Source organism: Thalassophryne amazonica, chromosome 6 (genome assembly GCF_902500255.1).
Source record: "Thalassophryne amazonica chromosome 6, fThaAma1.1, whole genome shotgun sequence".
Classification (NCBI taxonomy): Eukaryota; Metazoa; Chordata; class Actinopteri; order Batrachoidiformes; family Batrachoididae; genus Thalassophryne; species Thalassophryne amazonica.
This window is the reverse complement of record NC_047108.1, coordinates 49,575,589-49,597,963: the sequence shown is the minus strand read 5'-3', so window position 1 is coordinate 49,597,963 and position 22,375 is coordinate 49,575,589. Positions and strand designations below refer to the sequence as shown.

General features: G+C 42.8%; 1 protein-coding gene across 3 annotated transcripts in view; it reads right to left on the bottom strand.

Moving 5' to 3' along the window:
• The window catches only part of lamb2 (laminin, beta 2 (laminin S)), a 182,666-nt gene that overhangs the window by 79,834 nt on the left and 80,457 nt on the right, over window positions 1-22,375 (bottom strand). For all 3 annotated transcript variants that reach the window (XM_034172157.1, XM_034172156.1, XM_034172155.1), the window contains exons 3-7: window positions 13,175-13,344; window positions 12,922-13,057; window positions 2,291-2,364; window positions 1,966-2,154; window positions 1,028-1,091 (exon numbers count right to left, since the gene is read on the bottom strand). In XM_034172157.1, coding sequence (XP_034028048.1) covers window positions 1,028-1,091; window positions 1,966-2,154; window positions 2,291-2,364; window positions 12,922-13,057; window positions 13,175-13,344 — 633 coding nt within the window. The remainder of the gene's footprint in view (window positions 1-1,027; window positions 1,092-1,965; window positions 2,155-2,290; window positions 2,365-12,921; window positions 13,058-13,174; window positions 13,345-22,375) is intronic.

Here is a 22,375-nt window from a genome sequence, read left to right as displayed (position 1 = left end):
AAGAAATTCTCCCTGAAGAGTGGGCCAATGCATGAGCACGGCCAATTCACATGAAAAATTTAAAAGTAAAGCCAAAATGTAGTCACACAAAAAATTATAAAGATGCATGTTTTAAGTTTTAGCCAAATTTCAAGGTCAAATTTTAAAGTTTCGCCATTCTTAGTTTCAGGCATATACACTAACTAGCTAATGTGATTGTTGCTCTCCAGGGTTGATTTGTGGTAATCATTGAGTTAGAGCTTTGATTGATGTTATAGTAAGGGAGAAGAAAAACAGCTACACTGGAAAGTTTTGTATGTAACCTAGCCCCCAGGCAAACCATTCACAATTGCCCCCATATATAATTAGTATAAAAGCCTTATATAATAGAATGCACAAACAAATAATGAACACTTCCGAGGAAGAACCAATTGGCAGGAGTTCGCAAATACAGGCAGTTACATCACTTAATAAAAGAACAGAACAAGCTCTGCTGTTGTGGTGGAAACTGGGCCTAGGTTTCTGGAAAAAAAACTCTCATGTCTTGCCAGTCTAAACACAAGGAGAAGGGAGGCTGTGTGGGACAGAAACAGCTGCTTTTCACATCTCCCCATGTCCCGCACACAGCAGGACCGTGTTTCACACCCCAGAGAGATGGGCTATTGAAATCCATAATGTCACAAATGTCACATGTGAGCTGCATGACATGTAAAACTAAAACTTTATTGTATGGCCTTGCCTTACGCGCCTTGGGGCAACTGTTTGTTGTGATTTGGCGCTATATAAAAAAATTGATTGATTGATTGATTGACTTTCAATGTTACATCATGTTGATATAAATTCAAGTAAAATGTGTTAATTGTAAGACATTATTTATAAAAGCTTTTTTTTGCTTCTACTGCTCATCTTCAACAACTCCTGCCAGCAGTGGAAACACTGACGTGGTGGCATTTGTGCCATAGGTGGTATTTCCAGCTGTTTATAGTTTTTTAATTTATTGTGTCTGTTGGCAGAGAACATTTAATAATACTTCATGAGTGTGACTTACTCTGTATGGTTGGACTGTATGGATCCTCAATCCTGATGGCTGGATCTAACACTCTGTAGATCACCTAGGTCAGGAAACACATTATTCACATGCTTGTTTTGTTTTTAAATGCCTGTGGTTACGTGTTCCATATATTTTTGGCATGCGCTGTTATTTCTCCTTTATGTGAAGCCTAACTCAGAAAATGGGTTAATGCTTTGAATATATATGTTATATGTGTAGTCTTCGAGTGACATTAGGATGACCCAACAGGAAGCTGCTACATGTCATGCAATGATCCAGGTGTGTCTGTTAAAGCCATGTTCTCAATTTCAGGGTTACACATCACAGAAGGACAGTCTATAACTTTGACAAACCAAAATTTGAACATCATGGTTGCCCAACAGATGTGATATTGCACATGATTTTATGATAATAATGCATGAGTACAGCACACAGTGTGATGACATAACATACACAGTGTGATGACATAAAGTAAGCATCATGATCAGAGGCTGTGCCAATGTGCTGCAGCACAGTAGTAAAAACCTGCAAAAGTCCCTGATTTTTAATTAAATAAGTATTTGAAGGCAAGCAATGCCACTTTTTTTTTGGATTATTCTAATTTATCATGGAAAATGAATATGTACATTAAACAAAGAACTGTATTAGATTGCATGGAATCACACCAAACTGAATTACATCAAATCAAATTGTTCCATAATAAAAAAAAAATGTTGGTGAATCACATTGTAGCCCATGTATCTGGACAGCACGGAATTGTTTAATGAGTGAGAGATGCACACCATTAGTAAAAAGAGGAAAACCTATGTTCATGGCAACCATGTTTTTTGAAATTTCAAATGTTATTAAAAGGAAATAAAAAAAAAACAAAAAAAAAACGACCCAACCTCCTTAAAAAATCTGTTTGGTTTATTCTCGCTCAATTAATCCCTCACCTCTCCTTCTGTGGATGGTTCAATGTCAGAGTAGCGTGATTCACAGATGACATCGTCGACTTTACGCAAAGGACCCTGGCTAATTCCAGGAAAGGCAGCATTGCAGTCATATGCAAAATAGCGATATGTCTGCCAGGTTCGACCGAAGTCAGCCGATCGTTGTATCAGCATGGCTGCTGGACGGAAAGTCTGCAGGTCATAAATAACATGCACAAAAATAAATAAATGATTTGCAACACATTCCTTGCTGTAAAGTAACACACTGTATCACAAAATGAAGATGGAAGAGATTTTTTTAGTTCTTGTGACTGAACTTTTGTCTGACCTTGAAAGTCATAATCAAGTGGGTAAAATGAAACTCTGCTTCAAGATCCAGCTGAATAAAGACATCTGACTTTCCTGTAGAGAGAGAGAGACATAAATGAATGCCAGAGAGAGAGAGACCACAGTGTTCACATCAGTAATTCTTCTTTTGAGCTAACAAGCACTTTTTTCCATTATTTGATCCATATCTGACAGACAGGTGCCAGAGCGCAACAGAGTAGCGATAAGTGAAGTAGCAACTGTTCTTCTGGCCTGAGAAACAGCATGTTGACAGAAAAGGCATTCAACTTTGGCAGGACACATGTAGAGAGCCTGTCAGAAAAACCCACACACTTCCTGAAACGTACAGCTTTTGAACAGCCACTTCACTCAGAGGACCACTTACACGTATGTTCTCTGTGGATGTGATTACCCAAAACCAACAGCACTTTCCCATCTCACTGCTCCAAAACCTACATGGATTTTGTACTTCTACAATGAAGAAGCTACAATCAAAATAAAATTTAACTGTTGAAAATAGAGATCTATAACAGCATACCCCAACACACAAGCCTCGGGACCAAACCATTACTTTGTAGACATAAACAAAGAAAAAAACTTATTACTGGAAAAATATGATCCCTCTTGGACAAACGAATATGCCGAAACCATCCATGTAAGTTGTTACAAGTTGTTCGCTCGGGCGAATATCTATCATTGCGGGCGACGGCATGGACAGAGGGACTCAGAAAATGCATACTGCATGCCAAATGCATGTTATTTTCATTATTATCACTTTTTACTGAGATACACAACACGTAACGTGCACATAAAAAGTTGGCTCACTTTAACTTTTGTCGTGTCGGCTGGTGCGCGCTGCTCTCCAAATTCGGCAGTGCGTCCTCATCAAGCTAGCTGCTTTGGCTGCTATTCATTATCGTACTACTGATGAGAAAATCATCTGGAATATCCATATTGGGACCAACACACACTTCTTGCCTTTTTATCTTTTCCTCTGCGGCCAGTTCTTGGGCTGCGCGCTATGACGTCATTTGTTTACGCACAGCGTGTTGTGTGGGCCGCCAGAAGAGGAGGTACTGCTGGCCCACCACCAGCGGGCGCCCTGCCTGAAGTGCGGGCTTCAGGCACAAGAGGGCGCTGCCGCCACGGACACAACCGGGGGTGACAGCTGTCAAGAGATAATGAGTGACAGCTGTCACCCATCTACACTACATCATCTCACTCCATAAAGACCGGACGTCATCTCCACCTCATTGCCAAGATATCATCTACCTGTGAAGGTAATTCTCTGCTGTATCTAAAACTGTGTCATAGTCTGAACTCTTTTGCAGCCGTTTTCCTGTGGTGTGCCTTATCTGCTGGATTGGCGTTTGGTGTGAACAGCGACGGCTTCGCTTCACACCCAAACCAGATAAGTGGTTTAACAGGAGCTGCACGAGTGTGTGATTAGAGGTGGAGGTGACTTTCCACCTTCTGACTTTTTGTTACTGGGTGTGCACACACCCACATCTCACTGTTTGTGCTCCTCGCCAGCAGTACCAGATCCGACAGTCGGGGACGGTGATCACCTGGGAATTCGGGACTTGGCGGCTCCAGTATTCACCAGGTTCTGTGGCGGTGGAAGTCGTGTGGTCCCGGCTCTTCTCAGGACAGACGTCTTCTATCCTCGAGCCTGCCCACACGTCACCTTGGTGTATTGACTGCTATCAGATTCTGTGACTGTCTGTATAATCGTTGTGCACATTCACAACATTAAATTGTTACCTTTTGGCTCATCTATTGACCGTTCATTTGCGCCCCCTGTTGTGGGTCCGTGTCACTACACTTTCCCCAACACAGCAGGCAGGTATAGCCAGGTAGCATCGACGTAAATCTACGCTAGCGGCCTAGCAACGCCTCTGTAAAGTGATAATAATGTGCAATATTTTATTTTATTTTATTCCTTGAAATAACAATCATTGGTGCAATATATGTTTGATCCACATGAGCAATATACACTTCAATATCTGTGCAAAATCCACTGTGTTGGAATACAAGTGTGCAATAACTGCTGTTCACGATCCCCATGAACCTGGCATATTGTAATATTTCTTTTTTTAGGTCCACCGGGTATCCTTTTTATACTGTTTTTTAATATATGTTTTTATACGGTTATACCTCATACTTATACCTTTATCTACCGTATTTTCCGGACTATAGAGCACACCTCAGTATAAGCCGCACCTACAAAGTTTAAAAAAAAAATGGAAATGTACATATATAAGCTGCACCGGGCTAAAAGCCGCTGATATCTACTGAACTGATTACGTAGTTTAACTGAACTGATCAGTTTCCAAACGGTGCCTGTAGCATAAAAGTGCTGGTCAAACAAAACAGAAAAATTACTGATTGGTTTATTCATCGTCCTCCTGCGCACTGAAACCACTGAAGTCATCTTCTTCAGTATTGGAGTTGAACAGCCTCAGAAGAGCTTCATCACATACCTTTTCTGTGTCGATGTCAGTGTTGCTCTCCATGTCGCTGTCATCCCGGGGTGAAGCTGGCTCTGAAGCTGTGGTGCCCTCTTCACGCAGCAGAGTCCAGCCTTTCGGAACCCATTGGTGATGGTAGATTCCTTCACGCTGCTCCACGCTGTTACGATCCACTGACAGACATCAGAAAATGATGCTCTTTGCATGCGGCCAGTTTTTAGGAAGGCTTTATTGCCGCAAGTCATCCATGCCTCCCATTCACCACAGAGTGCTGCTTTAAACGCTCGATTCACACTGATGTCCAGGGGTTGCAAAAGCTTTGTTGTACCTCCAGGAATCACAGCAGGAATTGAGTTTGTTCTTTTGATGACTGCTTTCACTGAATCAGTGATGTAGGCCCTCATACTGTCCAAAACAAGCAGCGCTTTTTTCCGGTGAAAAAATCCTCCTGGGCGCTTTCCATAGCACGCCGTTAACCAGTCCTTAGACTTTCTAGCATCATCTTTTCTGGTTGACTTTAACCACAATGTCCTTCGGGAGTTGGTCTTTCGGCAGAGTGTTGCGCTTAAAAATTACCATCAGGGGAAGCTTCTTTCCAGATGCGGTGCAGCCCAGGACACAGGTGAAATGTGTCCTCTCGTGTCCGGTGGTTTTCAACATCATGGATGATGCACCTGTCTTGTTTACAGTCCTGGTCAGAGGCAGATCAAATGTCAATGGCACTTCATCCATATTTATAATGTTGTCTGGTCCTATGGCGTTCTCCGCGATCTTTGTTTCAACAAACTGTCGGAAATTTGCAACTTTTTCCTGGTAGTCCAAGGGGAGTTGCTGACAGAGAACTGTCCACGCCCTGATGGACAGGCTCTTTCTTCTCATGAATCTGAAACACCAGGACGGTCCTCCCTTAAAATCGTCAATATTCATTTCGTGGGTGATTGATTTGGCTTTCAGCTGGATTTGCACGGTGGATACACCTCGGCTACCTGCTCTCTGAGTGTTAACCTAGTCCTCAAGAACATTTTCAAGTTCAGGCCACCTGCTTTTATGTCGTCTGAAAGCCTTTCTTGTCTTTTGGCATTGAATGAGTTCTTCCCGCTTCCGTCTCCAGCGCCGAAACATGGATTCATTCATGCCAAGCTTATGAGCAGCAGCTCTATTTCCTTCCTGTACTGCCAGATCGATGGCCTTCAACTTAAATGCGGCATCATATGAACTTCTTCGTGTGGTTTCCATGATGAGGGAGTATGGGTTTGAAAAAAATTCTCCATCGTGCCTGCTGCTTGCATGTGGTAAATGAAAATTAGCGCTTTCTTCTTTGATTTCCAACTTTGACTTCCCACCTCTTGTTTTTTTCACTTTCTGCTAAAGCGCCCCATGGCGGGTGAAGAAAAATCCACAGAAAAGCCGCACCTCATTATAAGCCGCATGGTTCAAAGTGTGGGAAAAAAATAGCGGCTTATAGTCCGGAAAATACGGTACTTGAGAGCTCTCCACAAGAATTCCAATGTACCCAAACCTTGCGTGCGAGTACAAATGGCAAATAAAGTCTCTATCTATCTATTTATAACCTTATATTTAGTCGACTTAAACTAAAGCTAAAACAAATTACGTCCCACCAATTTCTTCATTAATCTGCTGAATTCTTCATAACTGCGATGTCCAGATTTAACTGTTTGACACAGGCGGAGGATAAAAAGACATGTGGTCCACACAACAGAGGCTGTGAAGAGACAGTGACCTGAAACTGGATTAAACGCTCCCATTCAAGCTGACTGCTCTTTGAACATTTGTGATGAGCTTTACCCCCTACCCCCCCCCAAACCCAGTATTTTTATGAAATTGTCATAATTTTTGTCTTTTTTCGTCATGCAAAATATGATTACGACAGTATCATTTCCATAGTGCTGCAATATGAAATGTGACGTTTCTCATGCATGTTATCACCTGTTTAGCATTTGTGTGCATGTGTAATCACAGGAAGTGACATTTCCAAATATTGAAAATTAATTTTGAACAAGAAAACCACTGTATCTATTTCAAATGAGCCTACTGTACCCTATGGCTCTATTGCCATGGAAATGCCACAGAAAACCAGTCAAGACTCGTGGTATAAATAGCCAGTAAACAAGCCTCCCCCCTCCCCTTCTTCTTCAACTTCTCTCTGTTCTATTCTGGGTCTGGTGTCTCTCTATCACACACAAACACAGCTGAAACTTACCCTGTGTTCCACTCGACTCACTGTGATGAAGGTTTATGTGATTTATATGTGAATAAACGTCTCTCCTCTCAGTCCAACTTCTTAAACTCTCATTCTGTCTCTGCTGAGGAGCCAGTGCACAGTCTGCTCTGTTATTAAGCCCATCCACAGCTGGAGCTGCACAGAACAACTTAGCCACAATGTGTGTGTGCATGAGCATGTCAACGTGCATGTGGATTTATGCCACTAAAGACCTCTAAAAATAAAATTGGCCTGTGGTTTCAAGATAGGGTATTGCTTCATTTATGATTCGCTTTTTCTTCAGCCATCTAATGAATTAACTCGAGTGCAGAAAGTGGGTATAGAAAATGAATGAATGAATCAGTCTAATGAATTAAGCTGAAGTGGTCACACTGCAAAAAGTTGCACAGTTCCATGACAGTTCATTTTGAATAAGCCCTATTTTAAGCAAATTTGAAAGAACATAATCATTCCATAACCACAAAAACCCTGTTACATTTGTCATATTACCAACACTGGAAGGGAAACGAGAGCAGAGGTTTGAATAGTCAGGATTTTAGCCAGTGTGGAACATGTTTGGAAAAATAAAATAAAATAAAAAAAAATACATAAATAAAAGTGCAGTGCCACCTCATGTCTTGCTTCACTTTCACTACTGCTGCTGTACTGATGGTACCAACCAGTTCACACCATGTGTGAGTGTCTGAGGTGAAGACTTGTCAAGCAGCAGCCACTAGAGACATTTGTGCTGATTTATGAGACGACATTGACATCAACCTATGCATTAAGCATCGTCATTGACAAAAGAAATCATCAAAATTCAATAAAAATGTGGTTATGTCAACTTGTTTCATAAAAATCACACATACACACATTTAAAAGTTCCTTCACACATAACACAAACGACGCAGAAACTGTAAGAAAATCTGCGAACCACGAGCATGTGGAAAGTCACGCACATAGCAGTGGAGCAAAAAATTAGCAAAACACCACAATTTATAATACTCAATTCCTGCTATAAAGAGCAGATTTAGCCTCCGCTCAGATGTACACCAGGAAATAATGAAATGATGTGGATCACTTCTCCCTTTTATGTTTTACATGAATTACCTGATGCGCTCCTCTCATGAAGACATCAGCCAAGCTCTTGTCTCCTGAAGAGCCAGTTCTTGTGTCAACGCATTAGCCGGCATTGTGTATCCAGCGCTCAGTGATCCATTGGTGACCGTATTCCAAATGTGATATGTGTTTTAATTATTACAATGTGGGGAAATCTCACAGTGACACGCGCCTCGTGGTGATTCTGAGCACGGCACGATATTCACCAGCGCTGCGATACGATGCGCTGACACGGCGGTCAGCTGAAGCGATATGTTTGAATTTATTTCCACGTGAGGACAGCAATCTGACATCCACGCTTGATGGCGTAGTTATACGATTTAATATCCTATAAGCCAGTACAGGTGTTCCCTAGCTGTGAGTTGCGAGCACAGATATCTGAACAGCTGCAGGTCACCGGCGGACATACCCCCCTTTGTCTGCGGACGTCGTTGCTGTGGGGACAAAAAAAAAAAAAAGAAAAACCACACATTTAGATCGCCAGCTGAGTGTACACATGATCTGATGGTCCTTTTCACCTGGCACAGGTGAAAAGGTGTGCGCTGTGTGGCCGCTGCAGCCCATCGCAAAGGCGATATATGTTTTATGTATTTCCACATGAGGACAGCAGGCACATGCACACATCTCACGGTGGACAGTTGCAAGGTCATGTCCTTCAAAACATGGTAGGTGTTCTCCAGCTGTGACGTCCAGGTCCAGAGATCTCAACAGCAGCGGCTCGCGCAAACGCCCATCTGTTCGTTCAGTCCAAAGAACAAAGTGTCACTCTCATTTTCTTTGCCCAGTGATAATTTATTTTAGTTATTTGTTTTGGAATTGTGTATGTAGTTATTGTAGTAATTATTTATTTACCTGCCCTGGGTGTAGTCTCTGTGTTTTTAATGTAACACGTCATGTGCACTGAGCCGTCATTTCCAGCTGTCAGTGTTTGGCTGGCAGCGATCAGCTGAGTGGCACCTTGTCATGCTGTGTGTGCTCAGACGTGGCTGGCCGGTCTCGATGTGATCATGTCTATTCATACATATCAGCATTTCACATGCCACACGTGTTGCGATGGGGGGGTAGAACGCGCAACACATGCACACCCCATGTGCTGGGAGGAGCACATGCGCGATACACACTCACGCCACATGTGCTGAGGGGGTAGCCGACACTCGTGTGTGTCGGCTACCCCCTCAGCACACTCGTGCCACTGAGACACTTTTCACAGACAGCTCAAATGTGGTTGCCTGCTGTCTACTATCGTGCCAGGAGCGCGAATAGCTACCCCTTTTCTCGGTGTTAGATGTTTGTGTGTGGCACCTGGAATTTGGCCGACACCTGTCAAGAGAGGGGTCAAAAGGGCACTCGCAGGGCATTCACTGTCTTTCGGCCACTTGTGTGCCCAAATGGTTGTGGCAACAGCTGTACAAGGCATTTCAGGCGGCTCCGATTTTTCACAAATGGCATGCAATTCTTCCTTCATGCGCCAGTCGGCTTCAATTTTGTTATGTGTGAAGGGGCCTAAAGTAAAAACCTGATGTAAAGACTCTGCAGTGACGTTCAGAAGCAGAAGTCACATTAAGCGGGTGAGAACAGTCCTTTAATAGGCTGTCATTTTATAAAAGTATTTATTTTATATTCTAAGCTAATGTAGCTGTGTTTTATGTTCATGTGCAATGGTTAATTGGTGAACATGACTGAGGAGGGGAAAAAGGAGTACAGTACGAGGTCTGTTAGAAAAGTATTGGACCTTTTTATTTTTTTCAAAAACCTGATGGATTTGAATCACGTGTGTTTGCATGAGCAAGACAGAAAGACTGGAGCAGCGCCGCATCAAATTTTGCCAGAAACTGGGCGACAGCCAGGTGGAAACCATTCGGATGATTCAGATGGCTTTCGGTGACTTTTCAATCATGTGACTATCCGAGAAATTGTGGAAGAGGTGGGCATGTCACAACATGTCCCGTGAGACTTCAACACAAAGGCGCTTTTGCTCCACCATCGACAGCTTCGTGCCGAAGCCATTGGCATGATTTTCACCGCCACTCTTTTCATGGCCAAATCTTCTGTCACAGTGGAATGTGCCGAAAAAGTGCTGATGTCCACCTCTTCTGCAATTTCTTGGACAGTCACACAACGGTCCCGCATCACCACAGCGTTCACTTTGGAATGATCTGGTCATTTCAGCGTGTTGATGGCCGCCCGGAGCGCGGCTCGCTCTCCACCATTGTGCGGTCGTCTTTAAACCGGTTGTACTGCTCCTTAATCTGTGTGATGCCCAAAGGATCGTCACTGAAAGCCATCTGAATCATCCGAATGGTTTCCACCTGGCTGTCGCCCAGTTTCGGGCAAAATTTGATGCGGCGATGCTCCAGTCATTCCGTCTTTTTCCTTGGAATGAAAAAATGCCGAGCGCACGACACACACCTCACACAAAGGCTGCTTACCAGGAAATGATGCAATTGACAGGCGTGAAAAAGTTCACGCATGCGCACGAAGGTTCAAGGTTGGCTCATGCAAGCACACGTGATTCAAATCCATCAGGTTTTTGAAAAAAAATAAAAAGGTCCGATACTTTTCTAACAGACCTCGTACATCATATCCAGGGGTAGGAATTTATAGACATCTGGTATATCCATCACATCAAAATGAACTTTAGTCATGATAAAAATACAGACTGAGCTATTCTAAAGTTTAACTTTTAAAGTAATGAGACTGCAGCTATGTTTAATTTACATCAAAGTAGGCTACCTCTTATTTTATTAACTTTCCAAAAATATAGGGAGTCAAATATGCCTGCATGGGTCTGTTCAGTTTAGTTGAAAATATGCCTGCACATGCAAGCGTCCTTTTCCCCAAGAGGTTAGTGCACTTGTTTCCAGAGCAAAAGGAATCCAGTTCAAGACCACCCCTGCCCATTCTCTAAGTAATGTGGAGTATCTGGTGCAAAACCTGTGCTAAATGCATATCAGATCTGCATGTGGTGAGCCTGAGAAAAAAAAGAAACAGAAAGGGCTGACTTACTGTTGAGTTTGGTGTTTTCATTTGTTCCACTAAATTTTTAAAAATAATAAAATGTTAACACTTTTCTTTAGTGCAGTTCTATACTTTCATAAAAGCAATATAACAAAAAGTTGGGATAATATGTAAAATGCAAATTTAAAAAAAAAATGTTGCACCATTACCAGTTTCTCAATTCACACTCACAGAGGCCTTTAATTCTTTCTGAGCTGTTACGGGGGTCCTGGTAGTTTCCCCTCACTGGCCTCCTTCCAGCATGGTGTTTTTGAGAACTGTCCACTTGACACTTACTTTACTTACCATACTGTTTGTATTTCTTATTGACTGATGTAAATGAAGTCTAAGACATATTCAGTTACTCGGAAATGTTCATGTATCCATCCCCTGACCTGTCTGAAGAAAATGTGCTGTAAAAGTGATGATTTATTCCTTATATTTAGATTAAATTTGGGGGGCTCTTCCACATTTTCCATATTGTCCCAACCTTTTCTGATTTGGGGCTGTAAACAATAACACGAAGTGTTTAACTATATATGTAAAACTTTATAAGCTGCGTAATCCTCATTCATTCATTTTAAAGGCCAAATATGTTTTGTGGCTCCAGAACATTTTAGTGTGGGAAACAGGACAAAAATGGCTCTGTTGACTGGAAGATTTGTAGACCGCTGGCGTAGCGGGTGTAAAACAGGTTCAATATGAGATTCTACTATTTCAGGTGCCCCTGGTTGCCCAAACTGGCACAAAATTTACATCAGATGCCCTTCCTAAGACAATTACAGTTCTACCCAGAGACACATGTCCAAAGCTCCTGGTGTACCCACGTCTCCCAGCCAAGGACCAATCAGGACATACTCTGCTTCACTTCTGAGATATTACAGGTTCAGGTGTGCATAGAGCATCACAATATAAGACTGTCTCAAAGTTATAGTGTTGTTCCAAAGATGGTGTTGCTTTCTTTAAAACATATCTGAAAAAATGTGGGGTTATCTAACAATGGAGCCACGATATTTTCTCTGCTCAACTTGTATGAGATTTAAACAGAGAGCAACAGAACCGCACCACATAATGCTGTGCTTTTCTTCCACTTTTTCCTGTGTCAGAACATTAAAAACTGGATCGGTACTTCCTCTGCACTCTGTAGCCAGACACGTTTTCACTAGACTCCATGAACAGGGACTGCAGGTTGTATTTCTTTCTGACCATCGATACAGGTAAAGATTTCTTTTAAAGTGTTTTAAAATCTAAAATCATTTGCGCTTTTACATATCATAAAAGTCATCAGTCTTACACAGAAAGTTGCACCTGTGGAGAATTTAATGATGACATGAGGATATGACAAGGTAGGTCAAAAGCCAAGGTAGGTCAGTTTGCACTGATGACAGCACTACAATATTGCCTTCCTGCTTTATACAATCTGGCCTGATTTAACTTTTTATTAGCGTTATTTCCAAATAAAATGTCTTTAATTTTTGTTTTTTATAATCCTGGCTCTTATATTTGGTCCTCTACAGTAGATGAAGCAAAATGCTCTGTTGAGACCTCTATAGCATCGGTGTGGTGGCTGCCATTTATACCTTTCCTCTGAGTTTTTCACTTGGGGTTGCCAGACAAAAAAGAAAAATGTCTTTTTGGGGTATTGGGGGGGGGGGGGGGGGGGGGCATTCCTACCCAAATCAATAAGCACCAGAACCCACAGTATTTGGTTCACACACATGACAAACATTCCAGCTACAATTTTTGAAAGCAGAACGGCCAATAATTTATTTATCTAAATCCCAATGCGGTACCATGGTTTGGTTAGTGCCAAACTTTTCTCACCATTCTCAGATTGCCACCAGGACGTCTTGCGGTGAGGTTTGAAGGTGGTTATTACGTTTTCTATTCGGTGATTGATGGTATTATATATGGGGTCATATGCCCGTCTGGAATCACAGAGGAAGCACTTCTTCTCATCCTGCAACAGAAAAACAACAGAGCACAAGGTGAAAGGTGAAAACGCCGAGGTGCCATGGAGAAACCACAGATGGTGTAATATCCATTTTCCTGACCTGGCACAGAGACCTACACTGACCTGCAGATGACTGACGATGCAATAACGCTCTTTTTTCCTCATACCACATGTGGACGAAGCTTTTAGGTTCTTCTCACGTCCAACCAGCAAATTCCCCGTTGCTGGATAACAGCTGCCTTGGGCACATCCGTGGCTGTGGTCAGGCTCTTGGCTGTAGGCAACAGCCAGGACTACAGGGAGAGAAATTGGGAGTTAACTACAGCAAACAGGAAGCAGCAGTGCAAGGAGGCATTGTTCACATGAGAACTCATTGCTTTGTGTTGGGGAACAAAACCATCTTATCGTGGCCCTTGTTTCTGTCATAAACTCGAGCACACATATGACCTCTTATCACTTCCTGGGGAAAAAAGATGCCAGAATGGCAAGTGAAGGAAATGAGGTAGACTCAAGAGTGTAATCAGCGGGCCTGTACGCTTCACACAGCCAGAATAGGAGCCAAAATAACAGGCCGAACTGCACGTAATCGGAGTCCACTTAATACCATTACAGAAGTTAACTGGCCAGACAATACAAATCGATTTTCTACAGCACTTTGTCCCATACTGAACTGAAGTAAGTCCTGTATCAGCGCTGTGGCTCGTGCATATCCCATAGCTTATCGCGGATGAAAATCTCAACTCCCTCTGGATGGGATACCAGTTCCTCGGCCAAAGCTGCTGTTCATTTACAGCTGGGTGTAACGGGGCAATGCAGATGAAGTGACTTGTCTGTAGACACAGATAGGTAGTATTACCAGGAATCAAACCCAGGTCCTACATGCTAGTAGTCTGACTCCTAAGTCACAGAGTGTGAGCAAAAACAACTGCTTATGTTTCCATCAATCAAACACACTTCAGCGGTATTTTATAAGCTACAACAATGGGTCCCAATGTGTGGGCCAAGGCCCCCGAGTTGGCCATATAGGTACTGCAGGAGAAAGGTTATTAACAATAACTAAATAAAAACATATCTTATTGTCTATTTTGTAATCACCTTTGAAATTGCAAAACATATTTGATTATTTTTAAACAAGTATTTAAATAATGTGTTACTCTTCTCTGGCCTAGTTTAATAAAATATACATATACATGTATATACTTTGTATTATGTATCTATCAAAATTGTGATTAAAGGATTGAGATGTCCACAGAACATTTTTAAACTTCAAAGAGAGCTGCAGTCTTCTTAAATTTGTGAATGGCTGCTCGACACTATCTGTAAATTAATTTAAACAGATCACATTTCTGTGATGTCAGGTGTGAACCTGATATCACGTGTAGATATCATTTTGTACAACCGTTCAACATGATTTTTGTCAAAGCCTCACACTGTACAGGTCATGAACTCCTGCCTAAGGAAGGGAGGTGCTTATCAAAGCAGACTCTTCCTCAATCAAACCATGCAGCGGAATCAAAAGTTGATTCGATGTTGAGACAATATCCAGTGGGACGAAAATTATCTCAAAACAGTCCTGCAGACTAATGGGTCTACAGGGGCCAAAAGGATGAACTGAATTGTGAAACTATAATGAATCTAGGTCACACTGGGACCAGCCAAGAACAGCTATGAATGCAAGAAGAATCAAGATCTTAACAAAAAGACAGGCGATTTAACTGTCGTTGCAGCACAACTTCCACTTGTGATACTGTGAAAAATCAACAATTATAAATAGTGTGCCATCGTTACCAGATTTTCACAGTTGTTTTGATTTGTGACACATGTACGTACGACAAACTGGACCACATGCTGAAATGTGCCATAAAGATGGTGTGACAGAACAGCTGGGCTATGTGTGTGAGTTAAAATAAACCTTATAAAACTGCATAACAACCAGCAGCAGCCATCCCACATTCCACTGGACATCATTTTGGCATCAGTTTCTCCTCCTACGTGCCTATGGGACCTGAACTCTCAGTGTTGGTATTACAAAACCGGTCTGAGGAGAGACTCAACGGTCTAGCTGTCTAGCTCTCCACAGCAGGTGTTTCTGATCCTCCCCTCGTATGTTGAATTGAATTGAACTGAACTGAATTATTTTATTTTGACACACATGGTTGAATAAAAAAAAAAAAAGAAATACAATATTTACAAACACAAAACAAAACAATACAGCAAAACAGAAAACAAAACACAACAATCCAAAACTAACCAAAATGAAAACCCATGTGACCGAAAGGGGGTGGGTAGAAGCATAACTTATCAAGACCCACCCCTTATTCCATGAAATCAATAAATACACACACACGTATGCAAACACTCGTATATACACTCAACACAAATATAAACGCAACACTTTTGGTTTTGCTCCCATTTTGTATGAGATGAACTCAAAGATCTAAAACTTTTTCCACATACACAATATCACCATTTCCCTCAAATATTGTTCACAAACCAGTCTAAATCTGTGATAGTGAGCACTTCTCCTTTGCTGAGATAATCCATCCCACCTCACAGGTGTGCCATATCAAGATGCTCATTAGACACCATGATTAGTGCACAGGTGTGCCTTAGACTGTCCACAATAAAAGGCCACTCTGAAAGGTGCAGTTTTGTTTTATTGGGGGGGATACCAGTCAGTATCTGGTGTGACCACCATTTGCCTCATGCAGTGCAACACATCTCCTTCGCATAGAGTTGATCAGGTTGTCAATTGTGGCCTGTGGAATGTTGGTCCACTCTTCTTCAATGGCTGTGCGAAGTTGCTGGATATTGGCAGGAACTGGTACACGCTGTCGTATACGCCGGTCCAGAGCATCCCAAACATGCTCAATGAGTGACATGTCCGGTGAGCATGCCGGCCATGCAAGAACTGGGACAATTCAGCTTCCAAGAATTGTGTACAGATCCTTGCAACATGGGGCCGTGCATTATCCTGCTGCAACATGAGGTGATGTTCTTGGATGTATGGCACAACAATGGGCCTCAGGATCTCGTCACGGTATCTCTGTGCATTCAAAATGCCATCAGTAAAATGCACCTGTGTTCTTCGTCCATAACAGACGCCTGCCCATACCATAACCCCACCGCCACCATGGGCCACTCGATCCACAACATTGACATCAGAAAACCGCTCACCCACACGACGCCACACACGCTGTCTGCCATCTGCCCTGGACAGTGTGAACCGGGATTCATCTGTGAAGAGAACACCTCTCCAACGTGCCAAACGCCAGCGAATGTGAGTATTTGCCCACTCAAGTCGGTTACGACAACGAACTGGAGTCAGGTCGAGACCCCGATGAGGACGATGAGCATGCAGATGAGCTTCCCTGAGACGCTTTCTGACAGTTTGTGCAGAAATTCTTTGGTTATGCAAACCAATTGTTTCAGCAGCTGTCCGAGTGGCTGGTCTCAGACGATCTTGGAGGTGAACATGCTGGATGTGGAGGTCCTGGGCTGGTGTGGTTACACGTGGTCTGCGGTTGTGAGGCTGGTTGGATGTACTGCCAAATTCTCTGAAACGCCTTTGGAGACGGCTTATGGTAGAGAAATGAACATTCAATACACGAGCAACAGCTCTGGTTGACATTCCTGCTGTCAGCATGCCAATTGCACGCTCCCTCAAATCTTGCGACATCTGTGGCATTGTGCTGTGTGATAAAACTGCACCTTTCAGAGTGGCCTTTTACTGTGGGCAGTCTAAGGTACACCTGTGCACTAATCATGGTGTCTAATCAGCATCTTGATATGGCACACCTGTGAGGTGGGATGGATTATCTCAGCAAAGGAGAAGTGCTCACTATCACAGATTTAGACTGGTTTGTGAACAATATTTGAGGGAAATGGTGATATTGTGTATGTGGAAAAAGTTTTAGATCTTTGAGTTCATCTCATACAAAATGGGAGCAAAACCAAAAGTGTTGCGTTTATATTTTTGTTGAGTATATTTATACTCAGTAACTCACTATAATATCTTTTCTTAGAAAATCTCATAATATTAATTAATTTATTCTTATATATTTTGTATTAAGTTTCAGCTTCCTTTGTTCTTAATTTTATAAATTGTTTATACAAGTTCTTCTTTTTACATGCATTCTGAAGTCCCTTAGTTATCCATGGTTTGTGACAATATCGATTTCTTTGAGTTGTTGTTCTGTAAAATAATTACATTGCCGTACTATTTTTTCAGTGAAAAAGGAGTCCGGGTCGATTTCAAGTCCAAAGGGGCGGGAAGCTGAATTTCAGTGAATAAATGTTTCCAAACCGAGCTCCTGGGCTGAAATAAACTGATCACTGTCAATGGTCATTATGTTATCTATAGATTTTTATCAATAATCACAATCAACCCAAAACCAGTACAAAAAAAAGCCAGTTTTATCCTCATTCAGTTCTTCTATGTCTTTGATAACTAATACCTTAGCTTCCTCAGGCGTACCTTTAAGTTTAATGTATACAGGCGTACCTTTAAGTTTAATGTATACTTTACAGTTCATAACCCATGTGTTCTGCATTTTATTTTGTTTCCGTAAATATCTGGCTTTCTTGGCAATATCAGCATTCCTTTTTATTAAATGGTCGTTCAGATAAACATTCATACCCTTTAGCTTTTTCCCTTGTTTCATTAGTGCAATTTTGTTTTTCCTGCTCACAAACCTCAGAATCAGAGCTGGCATGTTGTTGTCCTTAGCTGGGAGAGGGTGACAAGCCTCGATGTTATCCACGTCCAGATGAATGTCTCTGGTCGCGAGAAAAGCTGTCACTTGTTGCTCCGCGGAGCTCATCTCCAGCTCGTCGGCTGTGTCCACACTGTTTGCGGTCACAGCGTGTGCATATGACCGCGGTTTTATCTTCAACCCAGTCACAATAACATCATTTATTCTTGAGTATTGTTCCAAATCATCCACTCTTCGTTCCAGGGCTGCGATTTTCCTGTCCTTCTGCTCGACCTGCGCCCGCAATTTTGCAACTTCCTCCACAAGTTGCAAAATCTTGTCTTGTTTTGATTTGATCTCACAGACTTCATGTGAAAGAAAGTCGAGTGCTTTCCTAATGTCCTCATTCTCCTCCGCTAATGGGGTTCTTTTAGGTGACATGACGACGAGTAGAGTGACTTAGCTTTAGGATAGCCGATAGCTAGCGGAGCTAGTTAACCTCCGCCGCCGCGGGCCTGGATGGGTCGCCGACGCCGCGGGCCTGGATGGATCGCCGACGCCGACACCGCAGGCCTGGATGGATCGCCTCCGCCGACACCGGGGGTCTGGATGGATCGCCTCTGCCGACGCCGGGGGTCTGGATGGATCGCCTCCACCGACGCCGCGGGCCTGGATGGATCGCCGACGCCGCGGGCCTGGGTGGTTCACCTCCGCCGACGCCGCAGGCCTGGGTGGGTCGCCGACGCCGCGGGCCTGGGTGGGTCGCCTCCGCCGTCGCCGCGGGCATGAATGGAACGCCGCCAGCCTGGGTAGGTCGCTGTTAACTTCGCAGCTAATCCTCCGCCACCTCGTGGCTAATCCGATCTTTACTTTACTTAAATACTTTAAATGAAACGCTGAACAATGCTTCCTTTCTTACATGTCCCTACTTAAATAGGGACATGTAATGAGAAGATGAAAGACAGGTGTGCAGATTGTAATAAGGCTCACCTGTGAAGGAACACCAAATGACGAGCTGCTGTGTGTGTGTGAGCTGCTGAATGAATGAATGAATTCATTCATCATGAATTACTGTCTCCAGAGGATTTCCACTGACATTATAGGTCAAGAGTCACACGCTAAGGACTCATTATGATACAGCACATACGAGTGAAATTCACACAAAAACAGAAACATTTGTGAGGAAGACAAATTAATGAAGCAGTACAGGGTTCAACAGTGTGGTTCCTGGAAGAAAAAAATCCCATTCATATGTATAATCCATAGGGATTGATATCATTACCCAATAAAATCCAAAATAGACTCACAAAGCGCTATGGCGTTATGTCATGATGGCATGTACTCCTGTCGAAGGTGCAAGTCTATATGATATTAATGTTTTAACAAAAACAAGTTTTACTCGCAATGTCACCTCAAAGTACTACCTTCAATCTGAAACTGAAACTGCTGCATTTCTGACTGCTGTGTGTCGCTGTTACTAAGTGAATGTTTTTTAAAACCCCACAAATCATAGGGGAACCGGTTGTTTTGCTGGTGATGTGCTCAGTTAACAGAACATGGGAAATGCTGCTGAAGAAAGGATCACAATACCTTATCCTGCAGAGCAGCACACTGTGTGCATGTGTGTCTGTGTGTGTGTAAATGCTTTTGCTGCAGTGATTTCAAAACCAGCTTGACAGGAGTTAACCAAATTTGTTTAGTTTTGACATCTTGTGTAGTGGGTGGTTGTAATTTGCTGCTCAGTAAATGATTATATTTGCTGCAGGAGATGTGTTATGTGACTTGGCAGTGACTAGAACTGCATTTGTGAGTCTGTGAAGTCTCAGCTGACAGATGTTGCTGCTGTGAGGACTTCTTTCTTCTTGTTCTTTCAGATGCTCCCGTTAGGGGTCGCCACAGCAGATTAGTCATTTCCATCTCACCCTGTCCTCTGTATCTTCCTCTGTCACACCAACCACCTGCACATCCTGCCTCACTACATCCATATACCTCCTCTTTGGCCTCCCTCTTCTCTTGCTTGCTGGCTCCATCCTCAGTATCCTTCTCCCTATATACCCTGGGTCCCTCCTCTGCACATGTCCAAAGCATCTCAATCTCTCCTCTCTGACTTTGTCTACAAACTGTCCCACCTGAGCTGTCCCTATGATATGTTAATTCCTAGTCCTGTCAATCCTCATCACTTCCAAAGAGAATCGTAACATTTTCAGCTCTGCCACCTCCAGTTCTTCCTCCTGTCTTTTGTTAGTGACACCGTCTCTAAGCTATAGAACATAGTTGGTCTCACTGGTCTTGTAAAGTTTCCCATTGACTCCTGCAGATATTCTTCAGTCCCAAATCTCTCCTGCCACCTTTCTCCACCCACTCCACCCTGCCTGCACTTTCTTCTTCACCTCTCCACCACACTCTCCATTACTTTGGACAGTTGAACCCAAGTATTTAAACTCATCTACTTTCACCACTTCTACTCCTTGTAACCACAGTATTCCACTGGGCTCCTTCTCATTCACACACATGTACTCAGTCTTACTGTTACTGACTTTCATTCCCGTTCTCCCCAAAGTGTATCTCCACATCTCCAGGCTAGACTCACCTGCTCTCTACTCTTACAACAGATCACAACATCATCTGCAAATCTCATAATCCATGGAAACTCCTGTCTGATTTCATCCATCACCATCACGAACAAGAAAGAGAGCTGGCGCAATAATTCTCAGAGCTGACTCTTGGCATAATCCCACCTCCACCTTGAATGAATCTGCCATTCCCACTGCGCATCTCACCGCTGTCATACTATCCTTGTACACCACCTTCACATACATTTCTGGTACTCCAGACCTCCTCAAACAATACCACATCTTTTCTCCTGGCACCTTGTCAAGCTTTCCTCTAAATCCACAAACACATAATGCACCTCCTTCTCACCTTCTCTGTACTTTCCATCAGTACTCTCAGTGCAAACACTGCATCTGTAGTGCTCTTTGGTGGCATAAACCATACTGCTGCTCACAGATCAGACCTGTTTTCTAAGCCCAGCTTCCACTAGCTGGTCTCATTACTGTCTTGTAGACTTTGCCCTTCAATGCAGACATCCTTCTGTCACAAATCACTTTTGCCACCTTTCTTTACCCACTCCTTCCTGCCTGCACTCTCTTCTTCACCTCTGTACCACACTCTCCATTACTTTGGACAGTTGGCCTTAAGTATTTAAAATCATCTACATTTACTACCTCCACGCATTGTAACATTGCTATTCCACTACTCATTCTTGCTCCTAGTGACTTTCATTCACCTTTCCATCCAGAGCATATCTCCATATCCCCAGGCTAGTCTCAACCTGCTCTATCCTCTCACTACAGATCACAATGTCATCAAACATCACAGTCCATGGAGACTCCTGTCTGATCTTGTCCGTCAACCTGTCTATCAGCACTGCGAACAAAAAAGTGCTATGAACCGATTCTTGTTGTAGTCCCACTTCCACCTTAAATGAATCTGTCATTCCCACTGCGCATCTCACCGCTGTCATACTATCCTTATACACCACCTTCACATACATTTCTGGTACTCCATACTTCCTCATACAATACCACATCTTTTCTCTTGGCACAAGCTTTCCTCTAAATCCACAAACACACAATGCACCTCCTTCTCACCTTCTCTATATTTTCCATCAGTACTCTCAGTGCAAACATTGCATCTGTAGTGCTCTTTCGCGGCATAAACCATATTGCTGCTCACAGATCAGACCTGTTTCTAAGCCCAGCTTCCGCTACTCTTTCCCATAGTTTCATGCTGTGGCTGATCAGCTTTATGCATATGTAGTTGCTGCAGCTCTCCACACATCACCCTTGTTCTTAAAAATAGGAACCAGCACACTTCTACTCCACTCCTCAGACATACTGTCTGCTTGAAATTGTTAATCTTTCATTAACCTTTGGTTCTGTTCCTAGGTGTTTTAAATCTGCGGTGATTAAACCATTGCTTAAGAAATCTAGTCTTGACCCTGGTGTATTGAATAATTATAGGCCGATATCAAATATGTCATTCTGCTCAAAAATTCTGGAAAAAAGTGGTTTCACAGCAGCTTGTGGACCACCTTACTGAGATTGATCTTTTTGAGCCACTGCAGTCTGCTTTTAGAAAACATTACTCCACAGAGACAGTGCTTATTAGAGTGATGAATGATTTTCTGCGTGCAATGGATTTGGACACTACGATGGTTTTGGTGCTTTTAGATCTTAGTGCTGCATTTGATACCGTGGATCATCGTGTTTTACTTGATAGGCAAGAAAATGACTTTGGGATTACTGGAAGTGTCCTTGCTTGGTTGACGTCATACTTGTCCAGTCGTTCTCATTGTGTTGTGTATAATAATACTACCCCTGGCCTCGGTGAAATGAAATTTAAGGTTCCACAGGGGTCTGTGTTAGGCCCCTTGCTTTTCTCACTTTATATAGCGCCCCTTGGGCATATTCTGTGGCATTATGGGATTGCCTTTCATTGCTATGCTGATGATACTCAATTGTACATGCCGATAACTGCTGGTAATCTTACCCATATAAAATCCTTAGAAGATTGCCTTGTATCTGTGAGAAGTTGGTTGTCTAGTAACTTTCTGCTCTTAAATTTT